Source organism: Pantherophis guttatus, chromosome 5, assembly GCF_059756535.1.
Source record: "Pantherophis guttatus breed Tessera chromosome 5, ASM5975653v1, whole genome shotgun sequence".
NCBI lineage: Eukaryota > Metazoa > Chordata > Lepidosauria > Squamata > Colubridae > Pantherophis > Pantherophis guttatus.
Genome location: NC_142067.1, coordinates 99558085 through 99578986, shown reverse-complemented (window position 1 = coordinate 99578986; position 20902 = coordinate 99558085). Strand labels below are relative to the sequence as shown.

The window sequence follows — 20902 nt, the reverse complement described above, 5'->3', positions numbered from 1 at the left end:
AAATTTAATACTTAACTTGTACTGTAATTGTTGAAATTCCTTTATTGGTTGCTGATGATTTACCCTGCCTAGTAATGTCCACCTATTAAGAAGTAAGTTACACTGAATACAAACAGGAGTTACTTCTATTTTTGCCTTTCTCAATTACTTTTTCTATAAGAAAAAAAAAATACCAAGTACCATTAATGTATAAATCATTAACATAGATAAAAAGTAATAACTCTCGAACCCACCTATGTCGTTCAAATTCGGAATAAAAAGACTGCTGCCTCTTCCCTACAATTTCTTCCCGTTCTCTAAATGATTAAATACGACTACTACTACTATTAATAATAATAACAACAACACTACCACATTCCTAAGTAAAGCCTCGGCGCTTCATCCTCTGTAGGTCGGATATCCTCGGAACGCCAAGCGCAGAGGCCGCGTTTCCGGCGACATAAGGGTGCAATTGAGAACGGCACACAGGGCCATCCTGGGGAGGGACGTCATTGCGAACGGACTCGTGAAGCCATGGCGAGAGGAACGCGTTGAATGCGGAGGGGGCGGGGTCTTAAGTTTCGGAAGCGGCTCGCTCGGGGTCGGGAAGACAGCGGCAGTTGCGAGGCGTCCGGCAGCGCCGTGGGGGGCTCCAGGGAACGGGCCAGCCTGGTCACCCGGTTCCTCCCGCGGGCGGGCACGGAAAGGGCATGAATCTGGAGCGCCTGAGGAAGCGGGTGCGGCAATACATCGACCAGGTGAGGCTTCCGAGGTAGCATCCCTTCGCCTGCCGCCGCCGCCGCCTCTTGGGCTTCGGTCCTGAGGCTGGGGCTGCTTCTCGCGTGGACGTGGTCTGGGAAGTGGGGCGAGTGGGACCGTTCCCGGGAGTGGGCGAGGGCCTCGCAAGATCTTTGGGGCTTAGGGAATTTCCAAAGCGAAGCCCCAGGGAGCTGCGGGTGAGTTTCTGCCTTCCCTCTCTCTGACACTTGTCCCAAAGTTGCTTCCTTGTCCCTGGTTAATTGGAAGGAGCAGCAGAGGGCTGTTGAGGCAAGAACTCCAGGAGAAGGAATGAATGTGCCTTGGACTGCATAAAAATGCCATGGTTTGCACTATTTGGCCTTGCTTTTTATTCTTTGATTGATTGATTGATTGATTGATGCCTTCAGGTGAGTTTTTGAATCCTGGGGGTGGAATTGAATTGGTCTCCTCATCTGTTCTTCACTTCATTGACAAAAACATGGTGCAGGGCTGAGGATAGCTATGCCTGTCACTGTCTTCATGGATGTAATCTACATTGAATTATCATTATTTCAGTACAGGTTCATTGGAAAAATGTCTCCTGCATAGCTCGGTATAGGGATTAACATGGTAAACAAAATACTAGAGAGGCTTAGTTTCAAATTCCTTTGCAGGTAGTCCTCAACTTGCCACCAAAATTGAGCTCAAAATTTCCGGTGCTGAGCAAGACAGTTGCTAAGTGAGTTTTGCCCCATTTTATGACCTTTCTTGCCACAGTTGTTAAGTCTATTACTGCAGTTGTTAAGTTAGTAATTACAGTTATTAAGTCAATCTGGCTTCCCCGTTGACTTTGCCTGTCAGAAGGTTGTAAAAGGTTGCACATGACCCCAGAACACTAACTGTCATAAATACAGGCCAGTTGCCAGCATCTGAATTTTGATCACATGGTCAGGGGGATGCTGCAATGGTCATGTGAAAAATGGTCATAAATCACTTTTCAGTGCTGTTTTTAATTTCTAACTGTCACTAAACAAATGCTTGTAGATTGAGGACTACCTGTATTTTCATGAAATGGTAATCTTTAGCCCTGTCGAAATTTCTCAACTTAACCTAGGTTGCTGCAAAAAATAAGATGCAGGAAGGAGTGGTGAATTCTGTATAGAGCTTATTGAATAGAAAATATGAATATTATATATAATATACATAAATATATATTCTAATAACAAATTGTAACTATTTATTTCCTAAAAACAGCAACAGTATCAAAGTGCTCTATTTTGGGCAGATAAAGTAGCATCATTGTCCCATGGTAAGTTGCATATTTTATCTTAAATGTGTATGTGTTTTAAAAAATTACTTTGTACTTTCGTTTTAATTTTCCCTTACTATATACTGTATTTTGATGGGTTGGCTATTTTAACTGGGAAAGTTGAGAATTGACGAGCTATACAGATAGTCCTCACAAATAATTTGAAATTATGACAGTACTAAAAAGTAATTTTATGGTCTATTTATGACCTTCATAGCATCCCTCAGTCATGTGATCACCATTACAATCCATATATGTTATCCTATGCCTGGACTGTGGTTTTTTTTCTTCTTTTCTTTATCCTTTCTCCTCTTGCAGAGCAGAGAAATTGGAGAGGAAAGAGATTGCAAGGAAATATGCTGTTTGTTCTTCTACACATTGAAAGCAATGTGATTGTGCAATGGGAAAAGGTCAGGCAAGGAGAGATTGTCTATAGAACTAACTTGTTTTTTTTTAACCGCCTCCCCCAGAATGGAGAGATTGGAGAAAGAGAACTGTAAGCTATTTGTATAGTTTAGCTACAGCTCTCAGCCTCAGGCTGAGGCATGATTACATTGCTTTTAATGTGTACAAGACAGTAAGCTGACCTTGACCATTCCAAGAGGCGAGGGAATGGTTAGGAGGCAAACAACAGTGTGAAACTAGGTAGTCTTGTCTCTTTCCAACTGGAAAGCTAGTTGCAATCATGTGATTTCCCACTTAGTGAATGCCTTACTTAGCTGTGCAATTGCTTGTCACATATAGGGTTGTTAAGTGAGGACTATCTGTATAATAAATGTTATTGGTTTGCAGGAGTTAGATCTCTCTCATATCATATAGAATCAGTATAGTTGCTCTGTAAGGATGCTCTGGTTTTTGATACTCAGTTCACACTGAGTACCTACTTTTCTTTCATATGGTTGCAGTGTTTATGCAGATACATGTGAATTTCAATGCTAAAAATTTATAAATGAGCTCAATTTGTACGTGTTAGAAATGTTGTGAATAAAATAATAAGTGTGTATTGTATTGTAAATTAATAGTAACATGCAAATAAAGTACGACTGATAAGCTATGTGAAATATTATTTTTTATATGCCTGTATGATTATTTTTTAGAAGATCCACAGGACATTTATTGGTTGGCTCAATGTCTTTATCTTACATCACAGTATCACAGGGCAGCACATGCTCTTAGGTCAAGAAAATTAGATAAGGTAAGTGACCACAGGCATACTATAGTACTTCATCTTTTTTAAAAAATTACTTTATAATATGTGTAAGAACCTCTTTTTTCTTGGTTAAAATACATTTGCTAGGAGCAATGTGTTAAAAGCCTGATGCCAGCAACAGAAAAGCTGGAGATAAAAATTAGTTCAGCCACACCACTGCTTATGCAAATGCTACCACTGTTATTTCTTTTTCTCTCTTTCCCATGGACACCTCTTCCACTGGGCTAGAATTTTGCATTTGGTAAAAAGTTTCTCGTTTATAGGGTGCATACAGGATTCTTTTGGTATTTTGCTTAAAGCCAGAAAACATTCCTATAAGTGCAAAACAGGTAGTTCAGTTAAGTTATAGAAAAAATTATAAAATAGAATGAATAGGATAAATTGAATAAATAAGAGATATAAAGGGCATATTTAGCATCAAGTCCTCTTAATACTGTTCATCTTCAACTGAAAACTAATTAGAGTTTCTATTTTCTTTAGTTACATGAAGCATGTCAATACCTTGCAGCTAGATGTCATGTAAGTATTTAGTGACCTACAACACATTTCTTTGCCAGTGAGAATAAAAAAATTCACGAATCAAAATTTAAAAATTTGATTTTTGTATATCTTCTAATTTTAAATAAGCTCCAGTTCAGATAATACTTTAAACATTATAATTTTCTTAATCTTTTCCTTTTGCAAGGACACAAAACTACAGTATTAATAACATTGAATTAACATAAATATTTTATATGAACAATTTTGTTTATTTTGTTTATTTATTTATTACATTTGGTTGCCACCCGTCTCGCCACAAGGCAACTCAATTGTAGCTATGTGAGTTGGTATAGAAGCATGAAAATAAATAGCTATCTTCAGTTTATTTCTGAAGATGTTAATTTTTAGATGAAATTAGAGAAATGGGGAATGAAATTAAAAAGCATGGATAAGATAATTAGAATTCAAAGAATGGAACAAGGGAATGGAAATTGAAGCATTGTATAGATGATGAAACAGAGGAGGTAGGACATAAATCTAGTACAATGGAGGGTGTATAATTGTGATGTATGTAATGTATGTGAATTGGTTAAGCAGTACTTTATTTTCTACACACTGCTGCTTCAATCGTAAATGTTCATACTCTGAGTTTCTCTGTGTAGTATGCTGCAAAAGAATATCAGCAGGCTCTTGATATACTTGACATGGAAGAACCAATCAACAAAAGATTGTTTGAAAAATACTTGAAGGATGAAAGTGCAGTGAAAGACTGTTCTAATGACTGGGAAATTTCACAAACGTCAGTAAGTGTTACTTGGGAGTAAGTTTTGGAGGGTTATTGGAAGATCTAACTTTAGCTAGATAAAAATAAAGTATTTTAGGAATCTCCATTGTGTCTACATAGACCCATACTTTATTCATACTAACTTCAGTTTGATGTCCTCTAAAAAAAGCCTTTCTCAACAAAACTGGAGGGTCCTAAGAGGGGAAAATTAATCTTTACAGTAAAAGGATTCAAGTGGGTATAATCTTTTTATTTCCTAATTTAAATAGACGACGAATCAGTTTATAGAGCTTTATATAAAAAAAAAAATGTTGAAAGGCACATACTATAAAAAAAAAATGTATTTCTCAGATGTAATTTGGGCTCAACTTCTAATTGAAAACCCAGATTTAGTGGATCTGGATTCTAACCATTCTTTCTTATTAGATCAAGAGTTCGATTTGCCTTTTGAGAGGGAAGATCTATGATGCTCTTGATAACAGAACTCTAGCAACATTCAGCTACAAAGAGGCTTTGAAACTTGATGTTTACTGTTTTGAAGCATTTGACCTTTTAACATCACACCATATGTTAACAGCAGAAGAAGGTTTGGATAATATTTTTTCTTCACATAATTAAAAAAAAACTTTATACAACATATTGTATATAGAACCCATAAGTTAGTATTTACAAAGTAGGTTCACTAATCATTTTACAAGATTTTGATTTTAGGACATTGTTGAGCGTTAGGAGAAAGATTTGCCAATTGTTGCTTTTTTTCTCTGTTCTTAAACAAATTGCTGAGATGCTAGTGAAATGTAAAACCCTGATAAATGAAAAAATAGGAACATTTGGATTCTATACAGTTTTTAAATCTTTATCTACTTCATTTTACTTTCAGAAAAAGAACTACTTGAATCTCTACCTCTTAGAAAACAGTGTACAGAAGAAGAACAAGTATTACTGCATTTTCTGTTTGAGAACAAATTAAAAAAGGTAATTTTTAAAAATAAATACTACAGGTAATCCTTGACTCATGACTTGTTGTTTAATGACTGTTCAAAGTTACCAGACCTTGGAAATAATGCTTTACAGCCCATAGTGACTCAGCATGTGAGGACTCAAATGGTGAAAGCTGATAGGAGAAATGGAGATTTCAATCTTTATTAATTTATTATATTTATATCTAGCTATCAGAGACTCTTAGTGGTTAACAAAATATAAACAAACACAATTCAAAACATATGCAGTAAGCATAAAAAGTAAATAATGCTGATTCAAAATTTTAACTCTTCAAAAATAAAAGCAGTCTCATCCATCTTCTATTGCCAGTGGTTACCACATTTTGAGCAGAGTTGCCGACTAGAGCAGCGGTCCCCAACCTTTCTGGCTTGGAGGCCCAGCAGGGTGGGAGAGGGGATAGTTCTGAGTGGCAGGTGGGTGCGCGCAGACACATACAGCTCCATTTGTGTGTGGGGTGCATGCGCAGCCACCTCTTGCAAGAGGGGATTTTTGCGCACAAGTGTAAGCAGCCATCACTCATGCAAGGGGAACTTTGTGTGTAAGTACAAGTGGCCACTGTTTGCATGAGGGAAGCTTCTTGCACATGCATTTCAATAGCCCGGTTCTGAACACGCCACGGTGCAGGGGTTGGGGACTTCTGTGCTAAAGCACCGGCGGACTCCTCAGGAGCCCTCTGGAAACTATCCAGATCCAGCAGATATCTGGGGCAGACATCTAAAGGGCCCTGTGCAACTCACAGAAGTGGCTGCCATTATCATCTATAGGTATAATCTGAATATGGCAAAAGGTGACCAAAATCCCGTCACATGCAGATCACATAATATCTCTGAAAAAATGAGGCACTTACATAAGATTACTTGAGACAAACTGATAGAGGCCTCACCAGATATAACAAACAAGACATGGGCATGAAGGTCTCCCAGAGACATGACGGTCTTCCAGAGGCATCCTGCTGGGCAGTTGATACACCTCTAGATCTCTAGTGTATCCCTGTGGCTCAATTTCACACATAGGTACTCACATTCCAGACTGGTATCCTTGATCACAGACCTTCATTGCCATCCCCACCCCACCTCCACTATAGCATTGATGTTTGTGAAGGACCTGAAACTTGGAATAAATACAGCTTTTTCTATTAAAAGGGACATTCTTAGCATCAGATTAAATTCAAAGAAAAGGATAGGAAAAATATTCCCTTGGCCATAGCAAGGGTTTATTTAGGCAAAGGCCATTATGGGTGAAAGTGCAAAAAAGTAAACAAAACTGGGAGTTCAAAGGCAGATTTCATTTCTTCTAATTGGTTTTTTTTCCCTAGAACTGTCTAGAGCTCAGGAGTTTAGAGAAACAAAAATCTCAGTTTTTACCAAACAATATGGTTGATACAGGATGGGCAGTATTACCTGTGACAATCCCATTTGAGGGAGATAATAAATGATACCTTGAACAATTGAACTGTTGAAAGGTTAAAATGTGATGAGTAGGTCCATGTCAGTAAACTTATCCTTTGGTTTAAATAAAATAAATGTATTTTATCTTACTAAGCAAATATTTCTAGAGGAAACAGGCTTTTTGAACTAAGGTGATAATATGAAAAGGATCCATTTTCTCTGATAAGTTTTACTATTCTTCTGAGGTGCTATTTGTTTCTCAACTGAAATTTCTTATGCCTTTCAGTACAATAAACCTAGTGAAACACTGATTCCTGAGTCTGTAGATGGTCTTCAAGATAATCTCGATGTAGTAGTGTCTCTAGCAGAAAGGCATTATTATAACTGTGATTTTAAAATGTGCTACAAACTTACTTCTGTGTAAGTATTTGCATTTGTGATAATAGAATTTACTTGTGATCATTCTTACATATATTAGCATCTTTGTGAAATAATTGTTTATCCTGTTTATTAAAATGGTTGAAAGCTTATCTGTTTTAGTTTATAAACATAAAACAATTAATTATGTGCTTATATTCTTTGCTATGTTGGATTCAGTTAAGGATTTGTAATGCAGTACAGTAAGGGATTGTCATGCAAAGAATTAGAATGAGTGAAGATGCCCTTTCCTTAGCTTCTGGTCTTGGAAAGGGACTTCACCCATGGAGAGCTCTATGAGGATAAGGCCACTTTGGGGGATGTCAGAAGGTCCTGAGGGAAAATGCTATGAAGATAGGCTACCAACATTTTTCTAGTATCAGGAATTTGGCCTGTGGCATTCTGGAACTGGAAAAGGAATATTGTCTTCTCTTCTAAACAACAATATTGATGAAATAGTTCTATAGGGGTACAAAATCATCTCTGTAATCCATCTTTTCATATTTTTTATTCTTTGGGACAGTTGTTCTTAAGCTGTTTGACCCACTTAAACTTTTTTCAGTCTTAAATACTGCCATTATGCTAACAAAGAAAAGCAGACTCTGCGTAAGCATCTTGGCAGCGGCAGTCCCAAACTGGAGCCTCAATTCACAAACAAACAATTACTAATTGCTCCTTTATCAAGATACATTGAAACCAGCCCTATAAAGTAGACCAGATTAAGAAACCAATGCCATATAGGCCAAGACTACTTTATTGTAACAGCTATACTAACAGAATTTTGCATTTTCTACTCCCTCACTTTTTCTCCATGTCAACTAAGGAGGGGTCTTTTCGAGGAGTTTAATGAAATTAGTTTCTTGAAATGCGCCCAAGCCCTGCGCTCAAGGTGATTGCCTTGGTAGTTGCTCTTCCTCTTGTCCTTCATGGCCATTCTCTATAGCCTCTACATGAATTTACCTCCAGTTTAAGTACAACCGTTTTAGCAATATATCTCTAAACTGGAATCCCAGATCAAGAACAGTGGGTGTTCTACAGGTAAAGTGCTTCCATTTCTCATTTATACTACTGTAAATGAGCATACCAGGCGCAACTATTTTTCTTTAGATAAATGTCAACATGGCTTTCCAAGGTTTCATAACTATAGAATCTTTCCTGACTTAAGGAATTAAGGGAATTTGAATGAAATTGATTATTTGGGTTTGTGTGTTTTAAGAAACTGCAGTCCTTTAGGGTTTCCACTCTGAAGATCAATAATAATGTTTTGGTTGTACTTGAAGTGACTTTCTAAAAAGTATAAGATCTTACTTGGGCTTATTTGTAGAGTAATGGAAAAGGATCCGTTCCATGCCAGTTGTTTACCTGTGCATATTGGGACACTTGTGGAGCTGAATAAAGCAAATGGTGAGAAATTGTTTTATGCATGTTGAAAATGAGCAGATTACTTTTAGTTTCCAGGCATTTTCTTTATTTTTATTTTCCTGATGTTGCTTTTATTGTGAACTCATGAACAGGCACTTTGTATCTAAAGATACAAATAATTTTTTACTGAGAATAAAATGGAGGGGGAGGAAGGGATTTTCAGAGGGAAAGGTGATGTAATTGAATGTAATAGGAGGGAAGGGCTGCACTGCAGAGGAAATAAGAGACAACTCAGTCCAGATATTTTGTGTGAAAGAAAGAGACAGCACCTTCCTAATTGTTATCAGAATATATGGTAGATGCAGATAGTGGAGGCCTGCCAGGCTTAGTCTGGCAACATTCTTATATATAGATAAACAATAAAGAATTCAGCTTTGAAAAATCATCACCTGTCATTCTTAGTTTTGGATCCTGACAACTGCCAGACTGTAAGCACTTTGACTTGACCCATGCTTTGGGAGCTTAGCAGCAATTATAGCTACAAAACTAGCAACCACACCAAGACAGCACCCAATTCCCACAAATGCAAGGACTTTTGGAGAAAGACAGGGACTGTATGGCACTTTTCAAGATTATTAATTCCTGAACCCCAAAAATTTTTTTATGTGGCTCAGCCAACCCTTAAAGATATAATGAAGTTAAATTTGCTTCACCAGGACAACAGCCTAGAGGTAGTGCTCAGCTGATGACTACTAATTCAGCAACCAAAGTTATGATGATACCAAATAAGGGGAACTTAAGACTGGTCCTTGATATTGCAGCAGTTACGGCATCTCTGTGATCATGTGATTGCAATTCAGATGCTTGGCAACTGGCTTGCACTTAAACATGCAACGCTCCGCAGTCACATGATCACCATTTGCAATCTTCTCTTTTGGCTTCCCACAAGCAAAATCCATGGGAAGTCAGCAGGAGATTGCAAATCCCTCTGGTAAATCAGTCCCACTCTTGCCACTTTTTCTACTGAGGAGCCCCTGGGCAGCAAAGTGAGTGGGACATGGATGGGCAGGCAGTATGTGCTTCATCATCCACCCCTTCTTTGTACTTCAGACAATGGACAGAGAGAGATTTTGTTTCCTTTCTATTTGTGATTTAATTTATTTTCATTTTTAATAAATAATATTAACCCAATAGTTTGCTTGTAAGATTTAATTATTTTTTTCAAATATGGATAAATCATTGCACCAAACTTTTGGATCTGCATTACAAACTTTTTTAAAAAAATTCCTTTTACAAGAAAAAAATGATTTTGTGTTTTATAATTTATAATATGTAACTAAAATCAGTCAATATTGCATATAATTTTACCGTATTTAATTCACCGTTTTCTAGGTAAACATGTAGTTTTCAGTGCAAATCATGAAGACATTGTAACATCGATTCATTTGTATTGGGGGGAAAAAACAAGACTTAAGAAGTTGGTAGAAATGAGACCCATTCAGACACTTGTTTCTAACAAAAAAGTTGGCATCTTATAAAATGGAAATTGGAAGTCAATCCAGCAAATGAAAATTAAACCTATACTACTGTTTAATTAATATGTAGCTCACATGTTATAGCAATAGCAATAGCACTTAGACTTATATACCGCTTCATACAGCCCTCTCTAAGCGGTTTACAGAGTAAGCATATTGCCCCCAACAATCTGGGTCCTCATTTTACCCACCTCGGAAGGATGGAAGGCTGAGTCAACCTTGAGCCGGTGAGATTTGAACTGCCAAACTGCACTAGCAGTCAGCTGAAGTAGCCTGCAGTACTGCACTCTAACCACTGCGCCACCTCAGCTCTTACTTTATGTTATCCTGTTAATTAGATAAAGTAACTGATGTCTATATGTTTTTGAAACTCTGAAAAAGGAGATTTGGAAATTAGATTTCATAGTGTAACTTTCTGCCACTTGTTCTGGTCATTTTGTTATTTTGAATCATTAAAAAATATTTTTAGTCTGGTTTCTTTTCAGTTTACATACTGATATAATTATTGTGTTTGATGTAAATGGTGCTGAACATATTCATTCTATTTTTCTAGAACTTTTCTATCTCTCTCATAAACTGGTGGATTTGTATCCAAATAATCCTGTAAGTTATATATATATATATATATATATTAATAGCACTGATAAGTTAAACAAAAGACCAACATTAATATGTACATAGTAAAATACACAATTTGGTATGTCTAAATGAGATTTTAAAGCTGATTCGTACACAAACACTCAAGAAAGTATCCAATATAAACATTCCAGTTCAGACACAATTTATGTGAGAAGATTGCAATAAATCTAAATATTTGAATTTGATCAATCTGCCATGATGCGGGTCAGCTCTATTATAATTGTGGAAGTGTATATTGGAATAATATTCTTTTTTGTAAAGTGGGAAGGCATACAGGCCTTGGACCCTTGCCATGTAAAGAATTTCTGAGGAAATGTAGACCTTGGCATTAGATTCTCTAGTCAGGTATCGGGGGAGTTCCAATTCTTTGGAATTCAACATTTGTCTCTGATACTTATTCTAGGCTTTGGAGTAGGAATTTGCTCCATTCCGTTGTTGTATGAAAGTTTGTGGTTGCATAAGGGTGAGATGATGACAATTTTTCATTAGTTAATCAGATGCTGCAGATTTTTTGCTAGAGGACATTGTTAATATGCACGTAATATAACAATGTAGTGCTGAGAAGATCAGAAAAAGAAAAGTGAAAATTGTCTCTATGTTTTGTTTATTCAAGCATGTAAAAAAGCAATTATGTTTCCAAGGCCTCAGAAAAATTCTGAGGCAACACAGAATGGAATGCTGGCATAGCTAGGATTCTGGTAGGATATTCTTATTTAAACTAAAGTTACCAATATTACCATGTTTAATGTAGAATACTCTGATAATGTTATCAGAATCCATTCTGCTTTCTGCTTGCTAACTAAGAAAATATTTTCTCAGCAACAAAATGCTGTGAATTCAGCATTGCGAAAATAAGGAATTTGCTCAAACAGGAGCAAATTTTCAAGAAAGTGTATAGAAAAAAACCCACTGGCAACTACATATGTATTTGTCAGAGCAAGGCTATCAAAACAGTTAAAAACACAGTAATAATAATTAATTAAACTTATATGCCACCTGTCTCTCAACAATTTTGGACAGCTTACTACAAATAAATTACAATAAAATCAATAATGCCTTCCGCCGTGCCCTTAAAACCCACTTTTTCCAGCAAGCCGGGCTGGCTTAGGAAGAAATTTTTTAAAGTTTTTAAATGTTTAATTGGTTTGTGGTTTTTTAAATTTTGGGCCAAATTTATATAGATTTTAATTGTTTTTAATATTTGTATTTCATGTTTTTAATTCTGGCTGTGCACCGCCTTGAGTCCTCAGAGAGAAGGGCGGTATATAAATTGAAAAATAAATAAATAAATAAATAAATAAATAAATAAATAAATAAATAAATAAATAAATAAATAAATAAATAAAATATTAAGATAAAACATGAGAAGTGCACGACAAGGGAAGAGTTCAGTATAAACATTTGCATAGATGCCTTTTAAAGATACAGAATCATATCTGCATTTATATACTATAGTATTAGATTCATGAAGTGTTACCTTTTCTAATTTATATTACTGTAATCTCTATGTTTAATTTAATTTTTGGTTTTAGGTGTCTTGGTTTGCTGTAGGATGCTATTATCTCATGGTTGGCCATAAAAATGAACATGCCAGAAGATACCTCAGGTAAGTTTTACTTCCTGAGAATTTCAAGCTAAGAATGTTCGTCATTCTTAGAATCTATGTTTTGAAGTATATCATTTCTATTAAGAATTATTTATTAAATATTTATAAAATCGCAAGTTTAATAAGCTGTTGTTTTGGAAAATTGTTTTTTTTTTTTTCTGTTTCAGTAAAGCCACTACACTAGAGAGAACATATGGGCCAGCATGGATAGCATATGGACACTCATTTGCAGTTGAGAGTGAGCACGATCAGGCCATGGCTGCATATTTCACAGCTGCCCAGTTGATGAAGGGGTATGTCACAATTCCAATTCCCAGGGAATATGAATGCAAGTTCCAATCTGGGTTGGTCACCAGAACCAGAAGTTTACTCTTCTGAGCTTTTGGACTCATACTGGAGCAACCCACCACTGCATATTAGCCTTGTCTAACTGAACTTTGTAACTATATTTCATGAATTGGTGTGTGAAATATATTTAGAGGGGAATACATTTTATAACATGGTTCTGTATTCTGCTTGTAAGATTTATGCTTTCATAAAAACAAGAAAATTTTGTGTTGTAGCTGAAAAGTAAATGCATTTTTATCCCTTTTATCTTAAATATCTTTGTTTTTGCAGTTGCCATTTGCCGATGTTGTACATTGGACTAGAATATGGATTGACCAACAATTCAAAATTAGCTGAACGCTTCTTCAGCCAAGCTTTAAGTATTGCACCCGAGGATCCTTTTGTTATGCATGAAGTTGGGGTGGTAGCATTTCAGAATGGGGAGTAAGTATTTTTTTTTGTGACAGTTTGTACGCATGAAAGCATACTGCTGTATACTGCATATTATTCTACATACTAGATTAAATTACAGGACTACAATAGCAGCATTTATTACTGCTATTAAATATAACAAAGAAAATATGTGCTGACAGAGAGCAATGACTTTAAATGTTATTTTTAAAACCTGAGAATTATTTCTCTCAACTTTAAGTAGTCAATATATTCTTGAACTACACAACCACCCCAATAATTTCACAAATTGCTGACTTTAGAAAAGCACATAAATGTGTTGGCTTTTTAAAAAAGATACTTTTCGTGCTGCATTCTTAATTTTTTCCTCCAAAGTGTTTAACATAATTAACATAATTAAAAACAAAAGAAAGAAAATCAAAGACACATTTATTTCATATGCATTGAAGATATCACAATGGACGGATTTTGTGTTTTAAGACATCATGTTTAATGTATGAGTGCTTCATACACACTTCATAAGTTCCCAAGGCAATAAGAGAAACAAAGGAATAAGAAAGTCTATTAGCATTTTGGATGAGCAACCATATTGAAAAAGTTTGGTTTACTTTGTCCTATACGTATTTATAAATTATGTATTAATTTATCTGTTAAAGCAATACCCAAGTGTATTTTTTATTAAAATGTGGCTGGAGGGGTCTTACATTGACTTCAGCATCTTGGTCTCCTTTCACGCTCATAAAAAAATAGTCTAATTAAGTCTGTGATTATTACATTTTCACCAGCGCCTTGGAATATGAACAATGATAGAATGGATTAATACCTAATTATTTCTGATAAAATATAAATAATTGAGACATCATCTATTCTATGCACAGAATAAAATATCCTTTCATTTATAATTTTTTAAAAAAATTGAAAAGACCTAAACATCTCATATGAAGTGCTTTATTTTCTTTCAGCTGGAAAACTTCAGAAAAGTGGTTTCTTGATGCACTAGAAAAGATCAAAGCTATTGGAAGTGAGGTACTTAGTTATATACATTTTTCTTACTAATACTGTTACAAGCTAGTACTGTTTTAAAATTAAGTATAGAAGATCTCTTGACCCCCAATATTCAGCTTATGAAGACTTCAGAATGCATATATATGGTCTTGTAAGTATCGTGTCAATTCAACTAAGGCTTCACAGATGATAACCAGCACCTTGAATTGAACCTGGAAGCGTATAAGTAGCCAATGTAACTACTGAAGAACAGTATAATGTTACCAAACCTACTTTTTCCTATTAGTAGCCAACTCCCTGAATTTAATATCAACTGCAGCTTCCAATTCATTTTCAAGGGTAGAGTATGTTGCATGAGGTGACAATGGCATGAATCATATTCAGATGGGTTTTCTACATCAAAAATCTCTGCATGCCCATCAAAGCTGGGCAAATGCCCTGGTTACTCCCTCAATTTGCTACTTGAGCAGCAACCATATTGGAAGGCCCCCAAATTAGTGATCTGCTTCTTTAAAGGGGATGGAACCAGAGCTGAACTAGGGAATTGTATCAAGACAGATTTATTACCTACAATTATTCACTCCATTATCAGAATTAATCTGAGCTTGTTAATGACTTATCTAGTCCTCATGGTATCAAGACACATAGGTTAGAATCTCCACAGTATGTCTGGCTAGCCAAAGAGTGGTGATGTACAATTAGGTATCAGCAACATACCTTAACCAAAACTAACAAATGAATTCCTACAGCAATTTTCCTCATCCATATTGCAATACAGGGCTGACATAGCTGCAGATCCCAATATTTGTACAAATGGGCACAATCATGGTCATTATAACTTTTATTAATTTGCTGTTTAAATTTTTGTTAGCCAATATTGTCTTTTTCCAGATAATAATATGCTCAAAGGGACTGCCCAATGCTGTATAGTAAACCTCTCAATAAATCTAACCAGAACATATAATGTAGGGCAGGACATTATATAAACTCAAGGCCCGAGGGCCGGATCCAGCCCACAGGGTGCTTAGATCTGGCCCATGGGGCCACCCTGGAAACAGTGAAAGTCCACCTGTGATGCCTCTGCCAACCATTTTCACTGGCAGAGGGCTGCAGGAAGCCATCGCAGCCAAAAACAGAGCTCGCACGGCCCTCCCGAACTCCATTTTCACTGGCAGAGGGTTGCAGAAGGCCGTTGCAGCCAAAAATGGAGCCTGGGAGTCCATTTTTGCTGGCAGAGCTCTTGGGCCACCACAGGCACCCCCAACACAAGTGATGTTGAGCTGGCTATGCCCACCCTGGCCACGCTCATCCCAGCCCCCAAGGTCAAACACAACCCTGATGTGGCCCTCAATCAAATGGAATTTGACATCCCTGATGTAGGGGGTTGATTGCTATTCAGTGGGAAAATATCCATGAAGAAACTCCAAATATTCTGGCTCCTGTTATACATTACTGAGAAAGGATTTATAATGAATTCTTTATCCGTTTATAATATGTTGTATAGTTTGGCATTTTAAAAGGGTTTCATACATATGAAGATTTCCTTATACGCACATGCATACTCTCTGACATAATAATATAACCTATCTTATTTAAGTGGGGGCTTTCCTCAGAATGATATTTCTTCATATATGATGTTCTTTTGCTACAGGTGACTGTAGATAAATGGGAACCTTTACTAAATAACTTGGGTCATGTGTGCAGAAAACTGAAGTAAGTATGTGCATGTGAAGATTGAAGGGGAGAAACTTTTTAAATAGTAGTTACTAAGTTTAAGTTAGTCCCAGTTCTATAACTTAAGAAAATCTTAGCAATGTATAGGTAGACTGGAAAAAAACATTGCAGAAGATGAAGGCAAAATATTCTTGTATTATAAGAGTTGGTGTGGTATAATGGTGAAGTGTTGTTTATTTATTTTTTGTTATTTTAGTTATTTGTTTCCTGTTGGACTTGACTAGGGAGATCAATCAATCTATCTATCTATCTACCTACCTACCTACCTACCTACCTACCTACCTACCTACCTACCTACCTACCGTGCATATAAAAAGTCTATACCCGTTAAAATGCCAGTTTTTGAGATGTAAAACAACAAGACCAAGATATATCACTTCAGAATTTTTTCCACCTTTAATATAACATATAAGATGTACAATACAATTGAAAAACAAAGTCAAATCTTTTTTGGAGGGAATAACAATAACATGGTTGCATAAGTGTGCCCACCCTTAAACTAATACTTTGTTGAAGTACATTTTGATTTTATGACAGCATTCAATCTTTTGGGATAGGAGCCTATCAGCATGGCACATCTTGTCTTGGGAATCTTTGCCCACACTTTCTTGCAAAAGAGCCCCAAATCTGTCTGATTCAAGGGCATCTCCTGTGTGCAGCCCTTTTTAGGTAACCCCACAGATTTTCAATTGGATTCAGGTCTGGGCTCTGTCTAGGCCATTCCAAAATTTTGATCTGGTAGAGCCAATTTTTTTTGTTGATTTGGAGGTATGTTTTGGGCCAATGTCATGTTGAAAGGTGAAATTCCTCTTCATCTCCAGCATTCTAGCAGAGATCTGAAGGTTTGTTCCAAAATTGACTGATATTTGGAATTATTTATAATTCCCTCCACCTTGATTAAAGCCCCAGTTCCAGCTAAAGAAAAGCAGCCCCAAAATATAATGTTGCCACTATGATACTTCACAAAGGAAAAGGTTTTCTTGCCTCCCTACTGGACAGTCCAGACATGATGGTTGTCACATGTAGTACACAACCAGTATTTGCCAGAAATTCCTACAGCTTCTTTATAATGTTGCTGTAGGCCTCTGGCAACTTCTTGGACCAGTTTTCGTCTTGTGTTCTCATCAATTTTGGATGGACGTCCAGTACTTGATAATGTCCCTGTTGTGCCATATTTTGTCTGCTTGATGACTGTCTTCACTGTGTTTCATAGTTTATCCAATGCCTTGGAAATTGTTTTGTACTCTTCCCCCTGGCTGATACCTTCCAACAATGAGATCCCTTTGATGCTTTCTAAGTTCTTTACAGACCACGTCTTTACCTCTGAGACGCAACTGAGTAAATGTCAGAAAAATCCTACTAGAACAGCTGAACTTTTTATGGGCCTGATCAGAATCACTTTAATTTTTCACAAGAATCTACTAACTACTATTTAACATCAGTTTGAATGTGATTGGTTCATTCTGAATATAGCGACATCCCTACCTATAAGAGGGTGTGCACAGTTATGATTGCATATCCACTACCTTTCAAATTTATATGCTATCTATCTCACTATCAAGAGAAATAATATTTCTGTATCCCTTACCCATAAAAACTCACATCCCATACAGCCCAGCTTTTTACTGAGGGCGGAAAAAATGTAGAAGATGGAATGCTGTGTATTCTGCCTTGAGTTCCTGGAGGAATGCAGAATATGTATATATACCCTGTTTCCCCGAAAATAAGATATCCCGATAATAAAGCCAATCGGGCTTTTGAGCACATGTGCTAAAATAAGCCCCCTCCCTGAAAATAAGCCCTCCCTTAAAATATTTAAACGCATGCAGAGCCAGTCCCCGCCATTTTCTCTGGTTAGAGTTAGGGAGAAATAATAAGACCTCCCCGACAATAAGGCCAAGTACTTATTTTGGGGTTCAAAAAATATAAGAGAGGGTCTTATTTTGGGGGAAACGTGTGTGTGTATGTGTATTTCCCGCGTCATTACAAAAACCCTTTGTAAGGTCTTTCAAAAACTCTGGCTGAAATCCTTACCAACACTTTAAAGGTTAGGCAACGTTTCGACAACGTCTCTACCTTGTAATCTTCGGGCCTTTATTATCAGTTTAGAAGCTGTGGGTCATGCTTCATTATACTAGCTGCAGCCTGAATGCATGTTAACGGTCCAGTTTTCTCTGGTTCCCAGAGAATATATATATATAATGGAAATACTACAGAATCTTGCTAATTATGTATTGTAGTAATTTGTCAAATGCATTATTTATCTTTATTTTAAAAGGAAATATGAAGAAGCTCTTGAATACCATCGTCAAGCTCTGGTCTTGATCCCTCAAAATGCTTCCACGTATTCTGCAATTGGATACATACATAGTCTGATGGGAAACTTTGAAAGTGCAATTGATTATTTTCATACAGTATGTGTATATTTTATTTAGTATACATTTATTTGTTCAAGCAAAAATGTGCAGTAAAGAACCACAACTTCAAAGCATAGGATATCAAAATGTTCAGGATTTGTCACCACTCTCTTACATGTTTCCCTTCCCATCAATATTATATTAACATTTAATTTGTATTCAACATGCTGCTTAATTCACTTAAGTTGTTTGGTGGGAGAAACTAGGATATTTCTAAATGACCCTGGTCTGTGGCAAATCATGTGAAGAATTCTTCCTAACACGCTGATACCTCTCCCTTGTATGTTACTGATGCTATTTTGACTACAAAAGGCATACATTTATAGAATTTTAATCTGTTAAAGATAGTTAAAAAGTTGGGTTTATTTGTTTGTTTGTTCTTTTAAAACAGGCCCTTGGTCTTAGGAGGGATGATACATTTTCAGTTACTATGCTTGGACATTGCATAGAAATGTATATTGGAGATTCCGAAGCCTACATTGGTAAGTTGTTATTTGAGTACTGTTCCTCATATTTTTTCATATCTTCCCAGACTGGCTGTGGTGGTTGCCTCAAACAAACATTTATGACATGTAGTTATTTGGCATAATGAATGGTTGACCAGGTGGCATCATCATCATCATCATAGGAAGAGAAAATATATTTTAATATATACTATATTTATAATTGCTGTGAAGAATATCATAAGCCACTTCTTGATATTTTTTCTTTTCTATTTTTCTTTAACTTTTCTCCTTTTTTTGCACTTTTTGCTTTCTTCTTGCTTTCTCTTTTATTTTTCCTATCTTGCTATCTGTTAGTGTTATCTTTTACCTTCTTGTTTAAAGTTTTAACGAACATTATACTTGCAAAAACATATTTTAATATGAACCAAGTTGAAATAAGATTCCTTCACTACCAATACATTTATCAGTAGATTAGTTTATCAGATAGTTAAGAACACACAGAACAGTCTCCTCAAGCCCCACAACATGGAACAAAAAAGAATAATCGGACAGTGAAAGACATGTCAAACAGGTTTTAATTATATGAAAAATTAACCTAAGCAATTTCTTTTAGGGACTGCAATTAAGGATAAACTCAGATGCTATGATTTTGATGTGCATACTATGAAGACATTGAAGAACATCATCTCCCCTGCATGGGGTGCATTGGAATTTGATATAGAAAGGCAAACTACAGAAGAAAGCAATATGGCATTGGAAACACCTCATCAACGAAAAACCACAGAAGACCCTCCTTCATTAGATGAAACTTTTGAAATTGAAATGAATGAAAGTGACATGATGTTAGAAACATCCATGTCAGACCATAGTACATGACCTTAAAATATTGGTGCAGATTTATCATTGTGCAGAATCATTAAGTAATTTGTCATTCATCCCTTTCTGAATTTGTTGTTTTATATAACTATATATACCATGTGGCCATCAGAGAACTGTCCAAGATGGTGTGTTTTGTTTATAGCAATTTTATTCAAAATAATGTATTTTTAACTTTCACTGCATCGTGGGACTGCTATTTAGACAGTGAATGTACAAGCAAAAAATCAAATTGGATTACAATATATATATTTCTGTACCCATGAACTGATAAATTGCTGCTTTGCCTTTTTCCATCTTAATTATGTGTCAGAATGTCCTGAAAAAAAGTACAGTTTTGATATTATATTTTATTCTTTAATTCAGAATTAAATTTTTCATTTGATCTCTTTGATAATTGTTAAAAAAATTATCAACTGAATTCATTTTTTTCACTGAATTGTAGGCAAATCGTTTTTACTGTGATAGTAAATGTGTTGTCTGTCTAATATTTGTCACTTTCTTCAACTTTATGGTTCCTTGATTATCTCCCGTACCCTGGAGAGATTAGTGACTACATCATGTATTTTTGCAACAATCTAAGCAATTACTAAAGTTCAAAGATGGAGTAGGGTTGTAAGTACTGAGTTATCAGTAAAGGGACAAAACAGTTTGGTGGAACCATAGAAAAACTCAGAAGCCAAACACAGGTGGTTAAAAATTTCAGAGAAGAGATAGAAGAGGAAGGGGTGTTCTTGGTTACCCCTGCAGTTAACACAGTAAGGTTCCTAGCAAGACTTGCAAATATGAATCCCTTAACAACAGAAGTTATGGGTGGCAGTGCATATTGAAGCATTCTGTTGTTTCAGGACCAGTTCACATAAGTAAAGGTTCCATTGAAAGCTGTAATATAAATACTGTTAAGCCAGATCCAAATGCTTTTTGAGTTGTGGCAACACAAGAATTGCATTTATTTATTTATTAGTTCAATTTATATGCCGCCCTCCTCCGAAGACTCAGGGGGAGCTTACAATGCACTTATAGCAATAGCCTTCATTCTTTTGTATATTCCTGCTTATTAGGATTTTTGGCCCCCCAGAAGCAGTGTTTCTACAAAGTCAGCTTATTGCCCCCACAATCCGGGTCCTCATTTTACCTACCTTGGCAGGATGGAAGGCTGAGTCAACCTTGAGCCTGGTGAGATTTGAACTCGCACTAATTGCAGGCAGCTGGCAGCTAAGTGCTACATAACAGCACT

The 20902-nt window shown here is 36.2% G+C and overlaps 1 protein-coding gene across 2 annotated transcripts; it reads left to right on the top strand.

The window, feature by feature from the left end:
• Positions 1–455: 455 nt before the first annotated feature.
• Positions 456–20153, top strand: CDC16 (cell division cycle 16). 2 transcript variants are annotated; one of them, XM_087895392.1, is made up of 19 exons: positions 491–737; positions 1392–1456; positions 1972–2026; positions 3124–3221; positions 3717–3755; positions 4379–4519; positions 4927–5086; positions 5381–5475; positions 7177–7310; positions 8632–8711; positions 10758–10807; positions 12376–12449; positions 12617–12742; positions 13068–13220; positions 14150–14213; positions 15844–15905; positions 18205–18340; positions 18735–18825; positions 19403–20153. In XM_087895392.1, exons 6-19 carry the CDS (start codon positions 4421–4423, stop codon positions 19663–19665), a joined length of 1587 nt encoding a protein of 528 aa, XP_087751518.1. In that variant the 5' UTR covers positions 491–737; positions 1392–1456; positions 1972–2026; positions 3124–3221; positions 3717–3755; positions 4379–4420; the 3' UTR covers positions 19666–20153. The 2 variants fall into 2 exon arrangements, with proteins under 2 accessions (XP_034275185.1, XP_087751518.1); XM_034419294.2 differs by lacking the exon at positions 1392–1456 and having other exon boundaries at positions 456–737.
• The last annotated feature ends 749 nt before the right edge of the window (positions 20154–20902 follow it).

What these genes read in the sequence shown, in the direction of transcription:
- CDC16 (XM_034419294.2), top strand. Translation starts at nt 690, where the DNA reads ATGAATCTGGAGCGCCTGAGGAAGCGGGTGCGGCAATACATCGACCAG. An exon ending in TATGTTAACAGCAGAAGAAG is followed by an intron (nt 5,087 to 5,380) that starts GTTTGGATAATA and finishes TTTTACTTTCAG; the next exon opens with AAAAAGAACTACTTGAATCT. An exon ending in CAATTGATTATTTTCATACA is followed by an intron (nt 18,341 to 18,734) that starts GTATGTGTATAT and finishes CTTTTAAAACAG; the next exon opens with GCCCTTGGTCTTAGGAGGGA.